A 25,272-nucleotide genomic window follows, 5' to 3' on the forward strand; every position below is an offset into this window, starting at 1 on the left:
GTGAAGACTGCAATTATTGTAAATTTTTGGTACTGGGGAATAAAAATAGTAGTAAAGGCTCGGGACTTTACTATTAATATCAAGGGGAATTACAATTGCAAGTCTAAATTAATTGTGTGTGTGTGTGTGTGTGTGTGTGTGTGTGTGTGTGTGTGTGTGTGTATGTATGTATGTATATATATATATATATATATATATATATATATATATATATATATATGAAGCACCCCTACAAGAGGTATTTTTCTCTGTTTATTTGCTAAGTTTTTCTGCATAGCTGCCTTAGCTGACATTTTTTCTGGCTTTGTACTTGATTTTATTAGTAGCTGTAGTAGTAGCACAACAAAACTGTAGCTGTATGCTTCCTGTCAATTCTGTTTTAAAATTTTTTTTTATTTTTTTTTTTAAAACTTGTTTATTTTCTCTTCTGCACTCTAGCACTTTTGTGTGGGGTCATTTACTGCACTGATATTACTTGTGATACTTGTGAACCTCAAAAAAAACAAAAAAAAAAAAAAAAAAAAATCTTTTTTTTTGCTTTTTCTTCTGAGTAAAAGTTCAGTCTGTTCTTGAACTGTTTGAAAGTTTCATTGTTTGTTTTTTTGGGAGGCCATGAGGGTCTCTGTGGAGGGAGGGTGACCTGACTGTTGTGGCAGTGACCAACTCCCCTAGAGGGAAGGTCACAGTAAGCTGCCTGTCGGGTGCTAGAATCACCACATAACACAAGCACTCAGGTCTCAACAGGTAGCACCGTAATGCTCAGTCCGCTGGTCACGCTGGTGTAATTGACTCTCCTTCCTTGATATACATGAAAAGATGAAAGAGACATTGAGGTGATCTCTGATTATGTAGCCCAGTATGTATGACCTGACCTTGAGTATCCTACCTTCCTTCAGAATGATGCCACACCACAGTGATAAGATGAGATGATCAGGTGGCATAACGGCTTAAATTCCGTGTCATTCAAAGGGATCATGTCTGCCTGGCTGGACGAACACAAAAGTAAAAAACTAAGGGTAATGCTGCTTGCCAGAAGTCTCAATCTCATCATGCCTTGCACGCACTTTGGAAGCCCTTAGTATGGAGAACGCCCATGTGCTGTGTGAACCAGTTCAAGGGTTCTGAGAGCACCCTGCACCCCACACTAGCAGGTTTCACCTCACATCACATCCCCAAAATCCAAAAACGGACAACACCAAGAAGGAGTGGGGTCCATATTCACATCACCAACACCCCTCAAGGAACTGCAATGGTGGTGGCAATGCGGTGCATCCATGGGGTGCAATTAACCATAGGCAAGACTGCTCTGCAATTTGCATGTTACAGGCCACCCTCTCAAACTCTCTCAAACCACATGGCTCCTCACTAAACAACCAGAAAACAATGGAGGGGATCAAATGTCTCAATCTAACCATCCTTCTACTACCCTAAACTACCCTAATATAGACTGGGCCCAACACTCTGAAGCCCAAACACTCTAGCCCCAAAGTTCCTGGAGTTCATAAACTCAAATGCCATGGAACAACTAGTCACCATCATCCCAAGAGGATCATCGAACATGACATCAAATCTCACAACATCCACCCGAGAGTATAAGCTTGTGAGGAGACTCGCACTCACTACTCTCCTCGCTGGAGGTCCTCATCCCACCTGACCTAATCAAAGCCGACCACAGAAAAAAAAAAAGCAAAGCTTCCACTTTTCAAAAAAAACTACTTTAAGGTCTTAAAACTAAAACCTGATCCTTCTACAAACATTACTCACCGGCACCTACAGGACTGAATGGATCAGCAATTACTAGCAATTCTTACAGGAGCTTTGCAAAGATCAAAGGGAAGAACAAAAAAGGCAGAAATTTAGCACAAAGCGTAAGGTCTTTAGTCAGTAAGCCAAACACCAAAACTAAAACAAGGGAGGAAGCTACAAGCTAATAGAAGAAAGATGAGAAAAGAATCCTTAAAACAAAAGAAAGCCAAATTAAGAGAAGAGAGAAAATAAAAAGTCAAAAAAAAATCTCCAAAATCAATTTCGAAAAAAAAGTAGGAGAAAAAAGACAGGCCTAAAACCTTCAATAGAACAAACCCATTTACCTAACCTAGAATATTTAGACATCAGAATTAGTTCAAACAATGTTACAGAAGACTGATCCACCACATTGTAACAAACTGGACCTACAAACACATCCCTTCCCTCCCCCACCCAAAGCCTCCATATCCCCACCCCCTTCCAAAACAGAGGAATCTCACCAACACAGGCCAACTGGGCTCTCCTTCCAGCAAACACAGCATGCACCGGATGGGATGGGAAAACACAGCATCCATGCTTCTGATTTAACTCCCCACAGATTAAATGAGGGATGGAACCCACAGGGTCAGAGTTGCTGGAGCCATGTCAGACTCAAGCCTGTCACAAGTGGTGTCCCACAGGGGATCAGTCCCACCCTCCTCTGTTGGCATCTACTTTTCTAACAACAAGCAAACACAGGGGGTTATGGTGACAAAGGTTAGACACTGAGCAAACTGCCATAGTTTAGATATGTCTGAAACACACTGACACAGATATCCTTCAGAAGGGCCTCAATAAACGAGCCATGGAGCCAGCAGCCTAAGTTAAAAATGCCAAGATGCATAGTCATGAAAACAAGGGAAAAAAACAGGTTATATAGGTACCATATAGGTGCACAGAAGCCAGCACAGAAGAAAGAATCCCAGGCTGACAGGAGGACAGGTTGACACTTTCGTTTGACAAGCAGTTAGGAAAGTGCTTTTAGGCCCACCTGAATTGCCCACCCTTCACATCTGAATGGATTGGTATCTAGATCATCTAGATCTACTGGGTCATGACCTATGATTAAAGTTCCTCACCAAAGGATAAAGGGGGTCAAAAAATATGTCTTATGCCTGCCTGAAAAAAACCAGCTCTCTATTCATATTCAGCGCTTTGCTCAGAGGGTGACCTGTGCTGGACATATAAGGTAATGTCAACCCTGATTTGATGAATATGCTTCACCTCAAAAAAAAAAGAAGATCCCCCAGACAAACAAGGGGGCGCGGAGACTTACCCCGATTATTAATAGAGATAGCTGGAGGACAGATGGGACAGATCAGAGACCCAGAGACTGTGTGGAAAAAAACAAACATGAGGCAGAGGAGGCCTGGCTGCTGTCCTAAGGTGGAATCTTGATCAATGGATGGGGATGGGGGATCGTCCCAGGGACCCAGGGGATTACTTTGCTTGACAGAGGCACAGCAGAGCAACATAGTTTTATTCAAACTAAAGGTAAAAATTGCCAAGTGGCCAAATAATGGGCTAGGCTTATAGCTTTTAAAATGCAGATAGCCTAGATACGAACCTATGAACCTATATATATATATATATATATATATATATATATATATATATATAAATATATATATATATATTCAGATGGATTTTTTTTTTTAACGTACCCTTTATACAAATATTCACACCAGCTAGGCCTGCAAGCCATTAGGTTTTAGCTTAATCTATTTGACCTATGCTCTTACAAATTATTTTCTAGTGCATTTAGCACAAACTGGTATTGACAAAAATATTTTGTATTATGCCAAGCAATGTTACATTTGGCTTTGATGTGCTGCTATACAGGCTTTATTTGCCTCTATATATGCAGACCTCCTCATAGATTAATTTGAGTCTACCTATGGAGCCAACAACTGATCCATTGCCTATATTAATATGGTGAGATGCTTTCTTGACAATTAGCTAATCTGGTTTGATCCTGAATATTATCTATTTCTTAAATACTTGAATACAGATTTTGGCATTCAACTGACTTTAGTGAAACATTTACCGCTCTGTTTGGATGCATCAGTGAGCAAATTATTGGATGGCACTTTTCATTCAGGTAACCTCTTTTTCTAATAATTCACTGCTAAACTTTAATACTTAGCATCCAAAGAGTATGATAAAAAATATTCCAAAGTCCGGTTCATGCAATTGAAATGCATGTGTGGACTTCTATATCCTGCGTAATGAAACAAAGGTTGGATTTCAGTACAGGCCTTATGATAAGCCGTGGACAAAAGGAAGTATACAGCAGACAAGTAATACTGAGAAGGCAGAACTTGTACACCATCAGACACATCATCATAACATTGATTCTGATATACCCTCGTCATCACTACTTATTACTGCAACATACAGGTACAAAAGGTCTTCCTTACAGTGACAGGTTCTTGGGAAGTCTTTTACTCACCGTCCATCCCTTTACATAAAGAACTTTGGCTTAAAGTTTTAACAGACATAATAACCAGGGAAGGGCACTCCTAGGGCGGTGACATGATACAACTACAACTGTTTTAGTGGCCTGTAGTCACTATACACCGGAGTGACATTGAATGTAAAAAGATGACTACTGCACTGTATAAACATATGCACAATTATATCTGTTTAAATTCACAAGTACACAAACACGAGAGACTATTTGCACCAAGTTTTAGATAAAAAAAACATCTGTCAATCATCAGTACTGGTACGCTCCTTAAACCAGACCTGAATGATGGTTTTGACCATTAATGCTTGTGATTCCCACTCAAGTAATTTGAGCAAGTCTGTTTTATTTAAACTTATTAAATCTACATTACTTACCGTTCAACAGCATGCTTATTTGGGATGGCAGCATTTGCTAGCCTAGATTAGGCTTAAGCTGTTGTATGCATTGTATTTATTTATATGTAACTAAACATGCCACCATGTGTTAAACAGTCGTAAAAAAATGTTAAGCACCAAAATGAGATGTACACAATAATTCACAGTACAAAGCAGCGCCACGATGGAGTTAAAAATAAAACAAACAGTGTACTGAATTAAAAATAAAGAAACACAGCAATGGTAGCAGGCTTAGTGCCTTTACCTTTTAATTCACAGACTTCATCAGGATCCAATACTCAGTTAAAAAGCTCCAGTATTTAAAACTTTTATGTAATCACAACTACCATCTTAAAGTAACATTTAATCACATTCAAAAAATATATAACTATAAGCAATTTATATTATATTCATTTTATATTTTAAAATACTATTAATAACGTTTTCATTTTATCCAGGCTATCATACAGGCATCCGTTAAAAGCTGTCATCTTTGTTCCATTCTTTCCAAGGTGTTTTTTCATCAGCGTCCATTGGATTAAAAATAAAAATCTCCAACATTAAACATCAGAATTCTTGATGTTCTGGGTAATGCTTAAAAAGGCATTATACCAACATTCTTAACAGTACATAAATGCTAGTATATCCTAGCTGTTAAATTAACAGTTTTTCCAATTTAGCACTTTTTACAGAATGCAAGGTAAGCTATGCCAAGTCCCACAATTGTAGGTCGTCTCTTCTCTAGGTACACAACAGCCAAGATGTTAGTATTACCAATAATTTTCACATTAATATAGAGGTGGTGTTTACATACTGCACATTTTCTTGGTCCCTCACACCTCACTACCATTTAAACATCATATTACCTTTTATGAGTCTCTCAGAACTAGGACTGTGCCCCAGACAGCCTGTGTTCTATTAGCCATGCAGGACTGGAGGGAAGGTGACCTGACAGGGGAGGCTGGGAGTAAGCATGCAACAATGGTCACTCATCCAGGGGGTTATTAATCTGACTAGCTGTAGCAGCATGAAAAGCTCCATGCTACAAGAGGTGTGTCACTTGGTCAGGAAGTTGTAACAAACACACATGCAATTTCCCATAGGCAGCCATAGTGAAAGCTCACTGGGTGTTGGATTAGGGCCTTTTTAGGTCTTATTTCTTTCTTTCTGAGGATATCTACAATATGTTAGACGAAAGCACTAATATTTTAAATGTTTCTGAAATAAAAGTTATACTCGGAACCATTTGGCTGTCCTGAATGTTTTAGTGTTTGCATTCTCAGATCACGATGATCAGAATTCACTAAGTGACAATGATCGGCATTATTCTCCAGTCACAGGAGTGCTGATGACAACACCACATTAAAGATGTACCATGTGGAAGGATTCCCTAAACAAGGATAGCTCTTCCCTTCTTTCAAATGAAGTCATAGACTTCTCTAAAAGTTAATGAAAAAGGTATTCTTTCAATTTTGTTAAGGTAACTCTTGGTTCTCATATTTTTAAAACCACATAGCTGAATCAAAAAAGCACATATTTTGTAGTGCAAGATCAGCTAAATTATAGTTGTAGTGTTTCTTAGCTCTGAAATAAAATATAAATTTACTTGCTGTTAGGAGATCCCTTGGTACCTTCCTACTTAACCCAACCCACACAAACATATACACACATGCACTGCAGTCTGAAGCAACATTTTTTTTAAATGGGAGGAAAACCTCCTGGATGACTACTGCTGTTTCATTTCCCATCAAGAAATCTACTTTTAGATCTGGTTATCATACCTCCATTTATTTTCCTTCTAGGTGAGCATCAAGGCACATGCACTGTTTGCCATGTAATAATTTTATTTTGGGGAGTATTAGTAGAATCTTTGTTAAAAACATATTGTGTAGGCTTTCTGCAAAAGGAAATTAAGAACAAATCTGTAACTTTTATAAGCACCCAGTGGTATTATAAGTGTATATCATGAACTCCACCATCATCATGCAAGTAGGTAGAAATATCTCACCTCTAGAGTCCTCCAACATGCGTGACTCTGGCTCTGAAAGACACTGTATTTCTACTGGTCCTGTCACCTCCTCGAAACGCTCTGTATCATGAGCTCTCCTCCTTTCAGGTTTACAGTTTGAGCAGTTCTGCAACTTTCCTATTAAGTCATAGCACATAGGGAAGCAGTCCTTTAACGCCTGTTTGCAGCATCTGGAGGTGTGAATGGCTCTTGTACAGCAAAAAAGGACAATGATCAGTGCTCCACAAGCAATGGCCAGCCAGGTGATCCAGTTTTCATCATTTCTTAACAAAGAAAAAAAAAATTATGGCCTGGGCAGGTGTAAAACATGCAACACTCACTCCAGGTCTACAAGCATGCATATTAGAGGGAAGTTGGCAATCAAGATAACATCTCTATTAAACACCTGATGTTCTTTGGCAGGATGGCATAGTAACATTTAGGCCCACATGATTACATAACAGGAAATGTGTCACTGAGGTTGGCATTAGATAGCATAACATGATGCTGCCGATGGCAGGCATGAAATTCTATAATGCACAGCTCATCATTTTTCTGTTGGAATTAATAGGGCAGCCAGACATTTTCTGCTTTTCAGAACTAAATGTATAAATATTGTGACACCAGTAAGTGCTAAGGCTACACATGCAGTAGGTACATCATGCATGTATCTTCCAGTGCAAGTACACTGTAGTTACCCAGATATAAACTTACTGCAATATAATACAGCTAACATCCTCCATTTTGATAAAATGCATTTTTCCATCATATACACAAGACAATCACAGACAAGTTAAGAAAAAGTTTCACAGCAGCAGTTCCACCATTGAAATGTCTACTTTATATTGAAATTCATTTGACTTTTTTTCCTTGTAGGGTTCAAACTAAATTCAGCCATCCTTTATTTTACACTGAATAGTCATTTCTTTTACATCTTTGCTATTTTAACCAATGACATTCTTTTACTTTAACTTACTGACATTTGATTACTGGGAAATTCCAACTTGGTAGAAGCCCATTTTCAGCGGAGGCCCGGGTAGAAAAGCTTCAAATTATTACAAAACATTTTAAGAACAATAATTTTACAATCTTCAAAAATAAAATTAAACAAATCTGCAGTTTAAATAATTATAACATATTAGGCATATCAAACCTTTATTTAAGAATCAATACAAGGTATATGACAATCATTTAATATTTAGAGAAACTTTAGACAGTTTGCAGAGAAATTAAAGGCAAATTAGTCTAATACAAACAGGAAAGTACAGCTGTGTACCTACCATAAATGTAGATGTTAGAGCGTATTCACTGTTGCAGTCATTACTCTTGGGTTATCCTGCTGGCAGGCTACCCTCAGTCGGCCAGAATTCCAAAGTTTAGGTCCGGCGTCGATTGCTGTCACCTCTTCCCTGACGTCAGTGCGCCAGGGGTATAAAAGATGCAGCTGACGCCATTTTCTTCAGTTTTTCTTGCCCCAGATGTCAGGTGCCCCCAAATTGGTAGACTGAAAAGTATGCCAATAAAAATGCATGCACAAAAATAACATTTCCCTCATCTACAAGCAAATACACCAAATAGGTTGTATAGGATAGAGAAGTACAGATAAGTCCCAGCAAAGAAAAGGGGGGTGGTGGGTGGGTAACCTGGACTGCAATAGTGAATACACTCTAACATCTACATTTATGGTAGGTACACAACTGTACTATGTTCATTGTGTTTCACTACTGCAGTCATTACTCTTGGGTTGAATCCCAAAGCTGAGGAAGGGCGGCTGGGCTAAATAGGGTTAGGAGAGGCTATGAGGCCCTGCAGAACTGCAGTGGCAAAGCCTGCTCTGGACTTAGAGTCAAGAAGTAAGTGGTAGTGCTTTGTGAAGGTGTGCACTGAACTCAAGTTGCAGCCTCTAAGATATCTTTGGTTGGTACTCCTCTGAGGAAGGCTGCTGAAGTGGCTGCTGCTCTGGTGGAATGAGACCTAATGCCCTTAGGCACTGATTTGCCATGTTGAAAATAGCAGAAACAGATGCAATGGCCTATCCATTTAGAAATAGTCTGCCTTTCCTTGTGATCCTGCAGTATACGACACTAAAATTTGCTCAGTCTTTCTGAAAGCTTTAGTTCTGTCCAAGTAGAAGTGTAACTGCCTGTGTATGTCCAAAGAATGCAGAATTTTCTCATCCTTGTTCTGTGGATTAGGATAAAAGGTAGGCAAGTGAATTGGTTGAGGGCCACACTGGACACTACCTTAGGCATAAATGTAGGGTTTGTCCTCAGAGAAACCCTGTCTGGATGAAACATGATGAAAGGTTCCACAGCCATGAGTGCTTGCAACTCCGAGACTCGCCTTGCAGAGGTTATTGCTAGGAGCAGAGCTGTTTTCCAGGATAAGAATTTTATATCTGCTGTTGATGCTGGCTCAAAAGGAGGCAGTGTCAGTTTTTCCAAAACATAATTGAGGTCCCAGGTCGGAATTGGTGCTCTCCTTGGAGGTCTAACGTTTCTGGCCTCTCTGAGGTACTGCCTTATTAAAGGATGAGAAAAGATAGGTGGTTCCATATTGTAATGGGCTCAAATGGCAGAGGCATGAATCTTAATTGATGAGAAAGAAAGTCCTTTGTTTAGCATCTCAGTTAGGTATTGTAAAATCTGAGGGATATTTGGTACACACGTGTCACTGCCTTGTTCCTGGTTCCAAGCACAGAATCTTCCATTTTTCTGCATAAGATTTTCTGGTACTGGGCCTCCTGGCCTCCGAGATAACATCCATAACAGCTTTTGAAAGAGGAGTGTTCTGAATGGCTACATTATCCACCATGCTGCCAGATTTAAGGTCCTGAGTTGGCTGTGCAGGATCGGATTGTTATGTTGCGTCAGTAAGTGAGAAGTTTGAGGCAATATCCATGCTGGACCTTGAGACAAGCTTTTTAGGATTGGGTACAAGTTCTGGCGTGGCCAATCTGGTGCAATCAGTATCATATTTTGCTTCTCGTCTGACCTTTAGGAGTACCCTGGGAAGGAGAGGCAGTGGGGGAAAGCATATACCGTTAGATTTTTCTAGCTGAAGGATAGTGCGTCCACTTTCCATGCTTGCTTGTGATAAATCCTTGTGCAAAATCTCTGCAATTGGCAGTTGTGAGGGGAGGCAAATAGATCTATGTCTGGGCATCCTCATTTCCTTATTATCATGCTGAAGACTTGTGGATCCAGTTTCCATTCGTGGGGATCCATGAGGTTTCTGCTTAGTTAGTCTGCCAGAGTATTTGTTTTTCCTGGCAGGAATTGTGCTTGCAGGTTAACTTGAAAAGCCAATGCTGTGTCCCATAAGGTCATTGCTCGTCTGCAGAGGGGGTAGGAATGTGTACCTCCCTGCTTGTTTATGTACCACATGACCGTAGTGTTGTCTGTCTTTATCAGTAACTGTCCTGGATGAAGCAGGTCCTTGAAAGCTGTCAGGGCATTTTGAACAGCTAGCATCACTTTTTGATTGATGTGAAGATGCATCTGGTTTGCAGGCCATGTGCCCTGAATACATTTTCCCACCATATGGTCCCCCCCATGCATAATCTGATGCATCCGTTGTCCGTGTCTGTCTGGCTGTGGGTATTCTGAATGGTAGATCCTTGTTGTGGTAACAGGCTTCTGCCCACCATCGAAACTCCTGTTGCAGGCAGGGAATGAGTGTAATTACTGTCTCCAGGCTGTGGCAATGCTGAGTCCACACACTTTTTAGATACCATTGTAGTTTCCTCATATGCAGTCTGGCACATGGAATTAGTAGAATGCAGGATGCCATGAAACCCAAGGCCTGCCGGATTTTCCTTGCAGGTAAGTGGGGTTTTGTTGCCAATTTCTTGAAGTAAGTAGTTAGTTGCTTTTGTTTGCTTGGCGTGAGATAAGCCATCTGGGCAGTTGTATTTAAGCTTGCACCCAGGAATATTATCTCTGGACAGGGCACTAGTTTTTATTTCTTTCCGTTTACGGTGTACCATAGGCCAATTAGTAATCTTTTTACAAACGCCAGATGCTTCAGAAGAATGTCTTTGTTCTCTGCTTGAATTAGGCAGTCGTCCAAGTAGGGATATATTTGAATTCCTTTTTGTCTGCAAAATGAAATTACTGGTGCCAGGCATTTTGTGAAGACCCTGGGCACAGTAGATAAGCCAAAGGGCAGTGCTGAGAATTGGTAATGCATTGAGCCAGCTATGAATCTGAGGTATCTTCTGCAAGATTGTCTGATTGGGACATGCAGATATGCCTCTTAGGTCCAAAGTTATGAGCCAAGCCTTCTTGCCCAGCATGGGCAGTAGCTTCTTTAGAGTCAACATCTTGAATTTTGGAACTTCCAGAAACGTATTTAGTATAGACAGGTCCAGTATTGGTCTCCAGGTTTTGTCCTTTCTGGGTACTAGAAAGAGTCTGGAGTAAAATCCTTGCCCCTGCTCTTGCTGTGGTACTTGCTGAATGGCCCTCAGGTCCATGAGGGCTGTAATTTGTTTTTGTGCCTCTGCCCATTGGTTGTGTGGCAGGTCTGGCATGCCTTTTGCCCTTGGTAGGGTGTGAAAATGGAACCTGTAGCCTTGGGACACTGTTCAGGACCCATTTGTCTTGGGTAATCATTTTCCAATTTGATGAAAAAAGTGCTAGTTTACTCCTAAGGGGGCTGCCAAATGAAAAGTGCTTGGATCTGGTAGAGGAAAGTCATTGGGACTGTTTCCTGTAAGGTTGTGATTTGTCTTCTCTGCTTTTGGAGGTAGGAGCACCCCATTGTTTAGGCCTGTATGAGCCTTGGGGCTGAGGTCTGCCTCTGGGACGCCTGTATCTGCCTCTTTATGGTCTGTCTGACACTGGAAAGGACCAATTTGTAGAGGGCCAGTTCCTGCTAAACCTGGGTGGCTGTACCTGTAAGAAATCCTTGACTGTCTGCATGGATTTTGCTTTATCCTCCATTTTTTTCAACACCTCTTCTGCTTTAGTACCAAACAAAGTATCATGCTGTAATGGTGCATCTAATAATTTTGCTTTAACATGATCAGGCATATTCTGTTCCTTTAACCAAGCATGCCTCCTAATAACAGAACCTGTAACAGCGGCCCTTCAAGAGGCCTCTAGTGAATCATAACCACATTACAAAGTACGCTTTCCCACTTGTTCAGCTGTATGCAATAAATCCTGCAATTCCTTGTTCTCTGAACATTCAGTATTTGTCATTTTCTGTTTAAGCAGTGACATTAAATATTGCTGATATTTAAGCATATGAAACTGATAATTTAAAGCCCTTACAGCCAGGGTAGAAGAAGTGTAGACTTTTTTCCAAATCTGTCTAGAGCCCTAGAATCCCTATCAGAGGGGACAGGGTTTTTTGCAGTGGAAGCTTTAACCCCTTTGGGACCCTGAGATATAGTTTCTGGGTCAGCAGCGGGGTTTTTATATAGGAATTTATGAGAATCCGGTACCCTGTAGTATCTGTCTGGCTTAGCAGGTGCAGGGGGTAAAGAGTCAGGGGACAGGCCGGACTCTGAAAATACATCTAGAATGTCCAGAACAGGTGGAGTAGCAAGGGGTCTGTGCTGAAAAGTAGCAGAAAGTCTGAGCCTTTTCTTAGATTCAGAATAATCTTGGCTCTCCCAGTGGAAATGCTCCCTCATGGTATGCAGGGTTTCCCCAAAAGAATAATCCTCAGGAGGAGAGGCTGAAGGAATGTTGAAGGAATGGATTCTTCAGCATCAGAATCCTCATAGGGAAGCATGGAGGAATCCTGTTCAGAAGAGGAATCAGAGGAAATAGAAACCTGATCAGAAGAATCATACTCTGTTTCTTGCCTAGGCCTCTTATCAGGAGGGGGATGGGAGCCCTTGATCAAACTAATTAGGTCTTTGGCCATTTTGAGCATGTTTTTTAGGCACGGAAGTCTGAGAAGGAGAATGATGTACTTGTTTCTTTGTCTTTAGAGCTGCTTTAGTCTTTGAAGCTGAAGATGGCTTAATATATAGTTGTGTAGGTCTGAAGACACCCTCAGAAGCCGATGCCTGCTCAGCGGCTCTGGACCCATCTGAGGAAATGATTTCAGAGTGTTCAATACCTTGAGTTTCCAGAGGCCCAGTCTGCTCCACGTGGGAGTCAGAAACGGCTTGTGGCTCTGAGGTAGCAGGCGCCAGGGGCTGCGAAAGCGCCTCACTGAGAACTGGCAACTGGCCTAGCAGAGGCTCCGTCGTCTGTTTTGGAACTCGGATGCCTATCCTTTTCCTTGTCCTTGCGTTTTTTGTAAACTCCAGTTGTCAGCTGGTCCAACGGCATTATATAATTAAATCTTCGGCCAAAGTAATGAAATGCAAAATTGAACCAACGATTGATAGTGCGTTGGTTAAATCAAGTACAAAACCGACAGCAAGCAACGTTGTGATCGGGGCCTAGGCAAGGAATACAGTAAGAGTGAAAATCCTTATGAGGCATTTGCTTCCCACAAGAAATACAATTGTTAACTTTTTCTGACATTGGTCTGGAGCAAGAAAAAAGTTTCCCTAATGGGCTACTTCGCTTTAATGAAGACTTTGGTTCTGAAATTCGGATTTGAAAATCTCAGGAGTTGGCCGACCGGCACTTGCGAACTGCTTTTGCTTTGGGCACCGTGCGGCAAGAAAGACTGGTGAAAATGGCGTTGGCTGCATCTTTTCTACCCCTGGCACACTGACATCAGGGAAGAGGCGACAGCAACCGACACCGGACCTAGACTTTGGAATTCTGGCTGACTGAGGGTAGCCTGCCAGCATGATAACCCAAGAGTAATGACTGCAACAGTGAAACACTATGAACATCTGCAATATGAAGAGAGAGAAAAATAGGTTTATGATATATTTAGAAAGTCAGGTAAGAATTAGATAGTACTAGGGAAGTAAGTGAAGAAGGGAAGAGTAAGGAGGTATAAGGAATGAAAAGGTACTTGTTCACATTTAGGGATACAATTTATCCCGATTTTGAGCAAGAACAAAGCCAGATTTTAGCTAAGAATTCTTTCAGAGTGGTTTTAAAAAGATGGGAGGGTACAGACCTCCCATATGAGTGCACATCTGTGCCCGAAATCCTTTCAAGTTCAAAACTAGAAAAGATCACAGGAACCTTTAACAGGGAAAATAAGTGTTTATTTTCAAATGCAGTAAACACTTTCATTCCTGAATACTGAACTATTCCTCATGAAATTATAAACAAGCTTAATGACCCTAAATATAGACATGTAAGATGGACAGCAAACTTGCTGACAGACAGAACCCATGTAATTAAAAATAGCAGGTGCCACTCCAGAAAACAAAATGTTGATCAATGGCATTCCTCAGTGCTTAATACTTCTGTTAAACATCTAGTACTAGTATCTCCAAACCAAACCATTAACCCCAATATGTTACCCGGACATATGGCTAAATGAATTTCCCAAAGAATATAAGCTGGCTGATGTCTTTCACTCATCATATCATATATCATATCATATTGTGCTACTAAAACAAGGGCTAAATTATATAATTCCAGGGTGTATTCTAAATGGGTTTAAACTACATGAAAAAAAATGTAGTACTGTCACCTATAGCAGACAGATCTTAAGGACAGCTTACAACGCTCCAATCCAGACTGATATGGTAAATCAGAGACGACTCCACATCCATCTCTTTGGCCACAACACTGCAACAGTATTTATGAAATCCTTTCCTCCAGACCACTGAATAAAGGTATCTCATCCAGTTCAAAAGAAGTGGTTATTCATCTATACTCTGCCTGATCAGACCAGTACAGAATATCCTTTGATCAAAACTGCTAAAATTGCTGGAAAAGTTTATACATTACCAATATGGTACTCAAAACCATGTCTAGTTGAAACGGAAAGTTATAGCTCCTTTACACTTCCCTGTAATCCATACCATCAATGAACATAATACTGGGTGTTTTAGCTTGAAATCTAAATATATAGCTCCATTACAAAAGGTCTAAAATGTGTGCACTAGCAAATATGCAGGTCTATTACAGGAACTATTTGGCATGTTTTGGTGGCATTATAAATAAGGGGTAATCACTGTCTAGTCTTCAAGGCACTGTGTGGCATAGTCCTGTTTGAAAGTCTATGGCTGGGGTTTAGAAAGGCTCATCATAAGTGGGAAGGCTAACACAGCCATTTTCTCACGTGGTAAACCTTACCTGATCTTAGACCACCGTGCTACTGAAATTTTCCATAGGTGAAGGCTTCAGTGCAGGGGGTGATCTAACGGACAGAACAGCATGCTAATATGGCAGCCTGGGAATGTATCTAGTCCTAATTAACCATGTGTTCTCCCCCAAGAAATACCAGTTGGTCCCGATTAATTACACTTTCCCAGGTGTTAATCCTTCCCTGCACACACATACTTTCCGCCATTTTAACTTTTGCAGAGTTTTTATAACAAGTTGGCTTTACCTGAACAGCTGCTAGCAATGTTTTCTGTCGCTCACCTGATGGGGGACAGCCCAGGCATGAGGTGGTTGCACCCACCCTCTTTCTTCTGCTAATTAGACCAGGCAGTAGACTGCTTCAATACTACCTTCTCTAACATCCTTAACAGTCTAGCTCCCAGCAGAAAAATCAGAATTAAAGCAAACTACGCACCTTGGCTAAATAGGGACACCAGAACCTTACTAAAAGCTAGAGATAAAGCCTGGAAAATCTGGAAAACTGACAAAACCCCTAGCTCCAGAAAATACTATCAACAGCTTAGAAACAAGGCCAAGGCTGACTCCAAAATAAACAAACAAAACTATTTTCTTAGCGCCCAAAGGAAATATTCAAATAGTCCACAAAAATTCTGGCATGACATTAACTCCCTACTAAAGCCAGGCAAAACCACAACCCCAGCACTCATCTCCACTAACAATACCCTAGACATAGCTTCTCAATTTAATAACCATTTTACTAAATCCATCTTAGCCCTGTCCAGTCAAATAACCAAAAACAAGTCTACCTCAATCACAACCTAACCTATCCCACACCAGCCCCTCTTTCAGCCTATCACCAGTGCCCACCTCAACTATCAAAAAACTCCTCCTAAAACTAAAGCGAACCACACTAGCAGCTAACATACCTGCTGCATACCTAAAAATGGCTAGTGACTCTCTTTTGTATCCTGTTCTCCATCCTCATCAACTGCTCCATATTAGAATCCTACATACCCAAACTCTGGAAAGTATCTCACATCATTCCTCTCCATAAAGGAGGTAATTCTTATGAATTCTCCAACTACTGACCTATTGTCATCCTTTTCCCCTTATCCAAAATTCTTGAGAAATCCATCCACTTGCAAGTGATGACATTTCTTAACACACACAATCTACTATCAACCACACAACACTGTTTCTGTCCACATCACAGCACTACTACAGCCCTTCTGTCCTTCACTAAATTATATAAACCTTCACAGGAATGATCACAAATATGTATCAGTCATTTTCCTAGACCTCTCAAAAGCATTTGATATGGTCTCCCACTCCATTCTACTAGACTCACTAACATCATTATCCTTCACCTCCTCTACTATAGTCTGGTTCAGAAGCTACTTGTCTGACAGGCAACAATCAGTCCAGTGGAAAGGAACTCTGTCTACACAACTTCCAACCACCATAGGAGTCCCACAGGGCTCTATACTGGGCCCACCATTGTTCTTTATTTTCAAAAATAACCTAAAATGCTCTACACAACATGCTACACTCATACAATATGCGGATGATTCAACCCTGATCTGCTCCGCCTCATCTCCCACCACCCTACATACACTCACTCAAGATACCTTTATCTCAGTAGATATCGGGTATCCAACTAATTCTAAATCCCAAAAAGATAAAACTGCTACTATTTACCCCTAATAGATAAAAAAACCTCTCCTTTACCATAACATCTAAGGACGGCACGACCATCTCCCCCTCTAACCACACCAAACTTCTGGGCATTGAAATAGACAATAATCTCCACTTTGATTTCACACATCTTACATACCATAAAACTAGTACACAAAAAACTAGGCTCCCTATACAGGCACAAGTCCTTTCTCTCACAAAAAGCAAGAGTCACTCTTGCACAAAGCTACCTCCTCTCAACTCTATTATACGCAGCACCAATCTTTACCCAAATAAGACAATGTGACCTAGACAAACTAGAATCATGCTACAGTAAAATAGCCAAGTTAGCTACTAACTCAACCTATAGAACCCATCACTGTGCTGCACTAAAAGAACTAAAATGGCTTGGGCTACCACAGCTACAGCTGGGCACAGCCTACAATATTCTCAAATATCCTGAAAAAAACCCTCATTATCCAACCTACTTACCATCTATACTGCAAACTGGTACCTAAGATCCAGTGAAAAATCTCTCCTCTCCATCACCAAGGCTAACAATAATGCATGGAAAAGCACTCTACTCCCACACCATTGGCAGAAATTGGAACTCAGTTCCCCTATCTGTGTCCACTGCCCCCTCCACATCCATATTCAAAAACTCCCTCAAATCGCACCTTCTTAGTACCTGGTTATGCCCTTGTATCACATAACCCTACCCATACTACTATTAACTCCCCAAATTCCTCTCTAAATCGCATGCTGGAGCTCTGATCCCCTGTAGGCTTGGTCATCTGAAAGGGTACTTTTAACTGTAGAATCTTACTTGATATATTTTCGTCTCTTACCAATGTATAACTGACACTGTCTTTTTACTCATGTTCTATATCTTCTTTCACCTGGAGTGTTTTTATTAATTTCTTGTTATATTACTATGCTCAGCATACATGATGTAACCTGTTTTGTGTATTATGCTGGATGTACTGTATTTGTATAACTTGATGTTGGAGCTTTTCTCCTTGGGCCTCCGCTGAAAATGGACCTGGTCCAGTCGGAATTTCACGGTTAACAAATGTAAAATAAATAAATAATTAAGTCAGTGGAGTAGATAATCCCATTGTGAACATCAGACTAATTATCTGCTGTAAGCTATGATTTCATTTAACTACTCTTGGGCACTTATTGGTAAATTATACTAGCTTATAAAAAAGCAAGATGCTGTGGTCCAATTTAGAGATACTTTTTCAGCCACTTATGATTGCTGCTTGGGTAGTACCTGTGCTTACTGATCTGGATAAGCACAGTAGTTTTCTACCTTGGTGAAACTGACTAACAGGTATATTTAATCAGACTCATCATCATCATCATTCTCTTTCATCTCCTTGATCTATTTCACTTTTCCCCAAGCTGTATTTATCCTTAGTGAATACAATACTTTGGTTGATGAGACCTGTGGACTTGTCATGGAGTTACTCAACCTGTTATAGGACTTCTGGTTTTACTAAGGTGCCACCATTATCCATAAATCTAGCTAGATGATGCACTTAATATCCCAGCTTGGTCTTCAACCCAGAGATTTGGAAACAGAGCCAATCTTCTGGTCTGACCATTAACTGTTCCATTTTAAAGTCTGCTTCTCTAGGTCATTATCTTAAAATTGCTGTGATCTCTGTAAGTATATAATGTAACCTTGTCTACTTTAACTGACTAGTTTCTTGAGGGTGGTAATGCTAAAGATCCCAGTTCACCAGTGGCGACTTGTAATGTGGTCATCACTGGTACATGAGAATCCTGGTTTCAACAAATTGACACCCCAGACTAATTGTGCACAGGGAACTATAAACTGACAAGGAGTTGCATTCTCTGTCTAAGTTTTGTACGGAGTTTAGAATAAAGTTGGAGCAGTAAGAGTGTTCTTGAGGACAAACTTATTCTTGGTCAGCAATGTGTTAACATATGTGGATTTCATATGTCAAGGTAGCTTTTGTGGTCAGCAAAAATGTCTGGTGCATCAAATCACCCAGATGCAAGCTTCTAGCTCTAGTCTTGCAGACATAGCTCTCAACTTGGAAACATCAAAAATCTGGACAAAGCCCCATGAAAAATAGGTACAAATATGCATGCTAATCAACATAAAAGTCACATACATAATTATGTAACCATGCCCACTCCAATGGAATTGTGGAATACCAACTTTCAAATGCAACCTGAATAACAGGCAACCAAAATATGGCCCCAGAGTCCCCTGCAGCTATTCCAGTGTCCCATTATTTAGTTATTTCACCCCATTTACCATAAACACTGTAATGTGCATGCTGCTTTACTTCTAAATGATTATTTGGATTTCATTTAAAACTTTTATTTTACATTTTATAGCACAAACACTAATAGACATCTGCTAAACAAAGCAATAGAGTTTCACAATGAAAACAGACTTCGCATTAAAACTTCGCTGCCCTTGAAACTCACATTCATTGAAACAGCATTGAAACCCACATTCAAAGAAAATGGCCAGTGGTGGATAAAGATTACCTTTGGGCCATTTTCAAATCATGAGTCCCTTGCATATGAAAAATACATGTGTTCTTTGATGCACCTTCCTTACTATATTAAATTGTATTCCATGTATAATACAGCACACCTGTTGGAACACATTTTAAAATTTATTGTTTTGAACATTTTTCCAGTAAGCAATGAAACAAAATGCATGAACCAATAATGACAAAACTTCCCAGTAGAGAACATTTCCATCATAAAAGTCTACTCAAAGTTCTACAACTCACCAAGTATCAGTAAATTATGCACAATCTCTGCAGAAGTAAGTGTCATCTAAATAATTCCACATTAAAGAGATCTATAACTAATAAAGAGGTTGCTGCTAACAACTTTATATTTCATTGTTTCATCTAAAAGTAAAGTGCCTGCTGCCCTTGAAGAATAAACTGCCTATGTTACATTAAAAAAAGATAAGCAAGTAATATTTCAATAGGGAATGGATGGCAAATTGATAACATGTTCAAAGTTACTAGATAACTCCTCCAAAGGAGGAAATTCACATGACAGCAGCATCCTCTCCCTTTAAAGTACAATACAGTACAGTATCAGCGATCCATCTGCATACTGTGAGAGTTGAACCCACAGCCTTTTGCATCAAAAGCAAGTATACTACCTGTTGTGCTACTAACAATGCAAGTAGACTTATTGTAAGCAGAACTAAACTTCTATTTCCCTGAAGAACTGTGCAGGAAAAGAAATCAAGAAAATGCCAAAATATATTGGGGAGGGGGAGACAAAGGCCCAAAACAGGGTACACATTTTAAACATTGTTTGTATAATCTTGGAAAGTTGCTACCATGTGTTTCCTGAAGGATTGGAAGGCAAACTTAAATGGCTATCTTTATTTAGTGAGTGAATTCAGTTCTCACTGATTTGCCAGAAAACCACAATTTTTTTATTTAACATGTGTTTACTGGGAAACAAAGCCAATTTTCAGCAGTGGCTCCAGACACATGTCTATGTATCATGGGAGGAAACCAGAGCACCGACAGGAAACCCACATAAATACAGGGAGGACATGCAGACTCCACACAGAAGACACTTCAGCCAAGAATCAAACCAGAGGCAACAACACTACCACTGCACCACTACACCATCTGAATTTTAAGAGGAAAAGTCCCAAGGTATGAGCCAAACATTCCAGACATTCTGTGAAAATGTTCACAATTGAGAGCTACAACTCTTTTAACCAGAAGTGGTGGTATGGGTAGAGAACTCAGGCTCTTGCTCCTTGTACCCAAGGTACAGGGTTTGAGCAACCCTAACCACCAGGTATACCTAACTTGGGCATTTCTCACACACACACACACCCAGACCCAGACACCGATGCAAGCGCTCAACTAGTGTGTTTTGAGGGCAGAAAGAAAAATACTTAACTAGTGTGTTGAGATTTTACTTTACTTGTCCTCCAGGTGCCCAACTACTTACATCCAGGTGTCCAGCAACTCACACACTACTTGATAACTCTGAAAAAAGTACAATGAATCCCTTGAGCCCTCAGCCAATTCCGACAGGCTGGCAGGCTGCTGACATCATCACGCACACCTCTGCACATGATGATATCAGCCCAAAAAGCCAGGGAAAACAAATTTAAAAAAGCTGGGAAATTCAGAAATTAAGGGGTGCCACTCGGGAATCGTGGTACCCCATTATTTGGACCTCAAAAACCAGTAAAAAAAACAAGAAATTCTGTATGGTTGAGAGGTATGCTTGCAGAGCATATTTCTTAGTTTTTACTCAGAACAGTTTGAGAAAGCTGCACAACTCTTTGCAGATAAAGTTGCTAAGATGACACAGTCCTTTGCCAATCATCTATCCTAGCCGGGATATGTAACAGTTAAGTATGGGTGGCCCAAATATTTGCTGTGCCAATTTCATCTATGTGAATTACGTTGAGGTTATGGAAACGGTTTCCTCTGTGCATACTACCTGTTGTTGCTTGAAGCCAGTTCCTAAAGGGCTAGTAGTGTCTTATCTTGACACATTGGGTCCAATTTGTTTCCAAACTGTGAGGTCTTTGTCAAGTCCTGGGGTGCTTAGTGCCTCCTATAGAAGGCAACTGGTTCCCCCACTTCACAAAAAAGCATCATTATATCCAAACAATCTGGATAATTACTAAACTGTCTCTGACCTCTCATATATAGGTGATTACAGAAAAACAGTGTATGCAGACTGTTCTTACCTGACATCATGCTATCTTGATCCTTGTCTGCCCAGTTTCGGAGCTAATCACAGTACCGATAGTACCCTTTTGTATGTAGTAAATGGCTTCTGTATAGCTTGAGATCAACAAATGTATTCCATCTTGGTCTTAGGTTCACAGGTAGGTAACTAGTCTATTGGCCCAAGGGCCTAAGTAAGCCTAGTCAACAAGTTTCCCTGGCTTACGCCACCCAAGAAAGTTATTTTCTTGTGCCCCTGTTGAGCAGAGCCAGAAGTGATCCCCGGGGGGTAATTCCTATTTCCTATCCACTTATCAAGATTTTTCTTGAAGAGCATTAATGAGAAACACTGCTTGACATAGATGGGTAACTTGTTCCAGAGTATGAGATGTCTCTGGGACAGGAATCTATCCCTCCAGCATGTCCTGTTTGTTGTGGTGACAAGGTTTAGGTCCCTAGAGCGTGTAGCTTTTAGAGATTGAGATTTCTTTAGGTGCAGCATGTCCAACAGCTCTGGGTTTGACATAACTTTATATGTTAGGCAGAGATCCCCTCAGAGTAGGCAATATGCTACGGAATAGAGCTGGAGTTTTTTGAGACGGTCAGTGAAGGGCATCTGTTTGCCAGTAATCCTCTTTGTGAGGTATTACTGTGGCCTTAACAAGCAAAACAAGGTAGTACCAGTGGAGTAAAAACACAGCTCCTCTTCTTTTCACAGCTTTATTAGTGAGAATGTCACAGAACACCACAACAGCACGAAATTCCACAAAACAGCTCCAAAAACATAAATGCTATGTCTCCACACCTGCGTTTTCGTTTAGACTCACTTCCTCAGATGCAAAAGAATAATGCTTGCTCTTCCCCTTCAACTTAAATACTTTTACTAATTGAGTAATTGGAAAGTACAGTTTTGTACCTACCATAAATGTAGATGTTCGAAGATCCACATTGCTGCAGTCCTTACACTTGGGTAGTCCGCTGTCCTCGGTCGGCCCGAATATCAAAGTATAAGGCTGACGTCGGTCAAGGCGCATTAGACTGACATCAGGACGTCAGGGTACAAATGCGCATGACCGACGTCATATCCTCAGTCTTTTCTTGCCCTAGATGTCAGAAGACCCTAAAAAGAAAGGTCAAAACCAAAAGACAGCAAACAACCAACCAACCACCCTTGCACTAATAATATGTACAAAATATACAATATACACAATATTTACAACCCAACCCACACAACCGCCTCTAAACACAGAGGGGAAGGAGGGAGGGTAAATTGGACTGCAGCAATGTGGATCTTCGAACATCTACATTTATGGTAGGTACAAAACTGTACTATGTTCTTCATCTCACATTGCTGCAGTCCTTACACTTGGGTAGAATCCCAAAGCAGAGGAAAGGGAGGATGGCAAAACTATAAAGACGCAGGAGCTGCCAAAATGCCCTGTAAAATAGCAGTGGCAAAACCAGCCCTAGATTTAGAGTAAAGTGGAAGGTGATAATGCTTAGAGAAAGTATGCACTGAACTCCAAGTAGCTGCCTCCAAAATATCTTTAGTTGCCACCCCTTAAAAGGCTGTCAAGTGGCAGTAGCCCTAGTGGAATGAGGCCTAATCCCAGCTGGAATCTCCTTACCATGATGGGAATAACAGAAAGCAATGCAAAACCCAATCCATTTAGAAATAGTTTGTTTTGACACAGGCTTGCCCTGAGAACTCAAAGCAAAAGAAACAAATAACTGCTGAGACTGCCTGAACCCTTTAGTTCTGCTCAAGTAATATCGGCACTGCCTCTGTACATCTAAAGTGTGCAAAATCTTTTCCCCTTTATTTTGGGGATTTGCATAAAAAGTAGGCAAATGAATAGTTTGGTTTAAAGCCACACTAGAAACCACTTTAGGCATAAAGGAAGGATTAGTACGCAAAGATACCCTATCCTTATGGAAAATTAAGAAAGGCTCAACCGCCATAAGGGCCTGCAATTCAGAAACCCTTCTTGCAGAGGTAATGGCCAACAAAAAGCAGTCTTCCATGATAAATATTTCAACTCAGTAGTAGCTGCAGGCTCAAAAGGTTGTAGAGTGAGTTCCTCCAACACAAAATTGAGATCCCAAGCAGGAGTAGGAGCTCTACGTGGGGTCTTATATTCTTTGCCCTCTAAGAAATTGCTTGAACAAAGGATGAGAAAACAATGGTGGGTCACAGTCATAGTGAGCCGAAATTGCTGCAGCATGAACCTTAATAGAAGAGAAGGACAAACCTTTGTCCAGTAACTCAGTAAGATATTGAAGAGCCACACTCAAATTAGGCTCAGAAACATCAAAATCCTTTGCTGCACTCCAAAATAAAAATCTCTTCCATTTATCTGCGTACACTTTCCTTGTACTAGGCCTTCTAGCTTCCAAAATAACATTCAAAACTTGCTGTGGAAGTTGAGACCCTTATGGTTCAAAACAGAATATGCCAGGCTGTTAGGTGAAGAGAGTGAAGCTTGACATTGAGTAAATGACTGTCCTCCTGAGACAACAGGTGTGGAATCGAAGGCAAAGGCCATGGAGGCTCCCGTACCAGACTTCTCAGTAATGGGTACCAGTGCTGTCGAGGCCAATCTGGAGCTATTAAAATCATCCTTGGCTTGTCCTGTCTGACCTTTAGAAGTACCTTTGGGAGGAGAGGCAGAGGAGGAAAGGCATACACATGAAGATTGCTCCAATTGAAAGAAAGAGCATCCACTTTCCAAGCTGTGGGATGAAACCTTTTCGTGCAAAACTTTGGCAGCTGGTGGTTTAGCGGAGAAGCGAACAGATCTATGTCTGGAGTTCCCCATGACACTGTCAATTTCTGAAATACATGAGGATCCAATTTCCACTCGTGGGGATCCATAATTCGTCTGCTCAACACATCTGCTAAGGAGTTCTGTGCTCCCGGCAGAAACCTTGCCTGAAGATTTAGCTGTAAACTGAGAGCAGTCTCCCACAAAATCATTGCTTGCCTGCATAGAGGATAAGAATGTGTTCCCCATTGCTTGTTGATGTACCACATGACAGTTGTGTTGTCTGTTAGAATCAACACCTGTCCTGGAAGAAGTAAATCCTTGAAAGCTATTAATGCAAACTGGACTGCTAACATCTCCTTCAAGTTGATATGTAGATGTTGTAGTCTGGCAGGCCACTTGTCTTGTATCCACTTTCCATTTAGATGAGCTCCCAAGCTTTGTCTGAGGCATCTGTCGTTAGAATCTGACTCGCCTCTGGCCGGGTCACAGAGAGTCCCTTGTTTAGGTGACATTCCTGAGCCCACCACAAAAATTCCTTTTGAATGCAAGGTATTATTTGAATGACAGTGTCCAGATCCTGGCAGTGCTGTGTCCATACATTTTGAGATACCATTGTAGCTTCCTCATATGCAGTTTGGCATTGGGAAGCACCAGAATACAAGATGCCATGAACCCCAAGGCTTGAAGGACTGTCCTTGCAGTTAGCCTGGACTGATGAGACAATTGATGAAAGTAAAGGGAAAGATTCTTTTGTTTGTCCGGGGTCAAAAGGCCATCTGGGATGCTGTATTCAGTCTTACACCCAGAAAGCACATGTCCTGAGAGGGTACTAGACTGGACTTTATTTCGTTCACAGAATACCCCAGGCATCTTAGCACTGCTATCACATATTCCAAATGATGAAGAAGCTCGTCCCTTCCTTGAGCCAGAATCAGGCAATCGTCCAAATAAGGATAGATCTGTATTCCTTTTAGCCTGAAGAAAGCTATCACTGGAGCCAGAACTTTCGTGAACACTCTGGGCGCAGTAGATAAGCCAAAGGGCAATGGAGAGAACTGATAGTGAGAAGTCCCAGCCCGAAAACGCAGATACTTCCTGCAACTCTGTCTGATAGGAACATGAAGGTAAGCCTCCTTGAGATCCAAAGTTACCATCCAATGATCTTTGCCCAGCAGAGGTAAAAGCTGTTGTAACGTCAACATTTTGAACTTGGGAATGTCCAGATAAGTGTTGAGGATAGATAAATCCAAAATTGGTTTCCACGTGTTCCCCTTCTTTGGTACTAGGAACAGGCGAGAATAAAATCC

The 25,272-nt window shown here is 40.8% G+C and overlaps 1 protein-coding gene across 1 annotated transcript in view; it reads right to left on the bottom strand.

The window, feature by feature from the left end:
- The window catches only part of LOC122811338 (scavenger receptor cysteine-rich type 1 protein M130-like), a 513,363-nt gene that overhangs the window by 146,818 nt on the left and 341,273 nt on the right, over positions 1 to 25,272 (bottom strand). The window contains exon 7 of the mRNA XM_044083110.1: positions 6,638 to 6,921. Coding sequence (XP_043939045.1) covers positions 6,638 to 6,921 — 284 coding nt within the window. The remainder of the gene's footprint in view (positions 1 to 6,637; positions 6,922 to 25,272) is intronic.

The sequence above is a fragment of the Protopterus annectens genome, chromosome 9.part0 (assembly GCF_019279795.1).
Source record: "Protopterus annectens isolate FY-2018-M chromosome 9.part0, PAN1.0, whole genome shotgun sequence".
NCBI classification, from domain to species: domain Eukaryota; kingdom Metazoa; phylum Chordata; order Ceratodontiformes; family Protopteridae; genus Protopterus; species Protopterus annectens.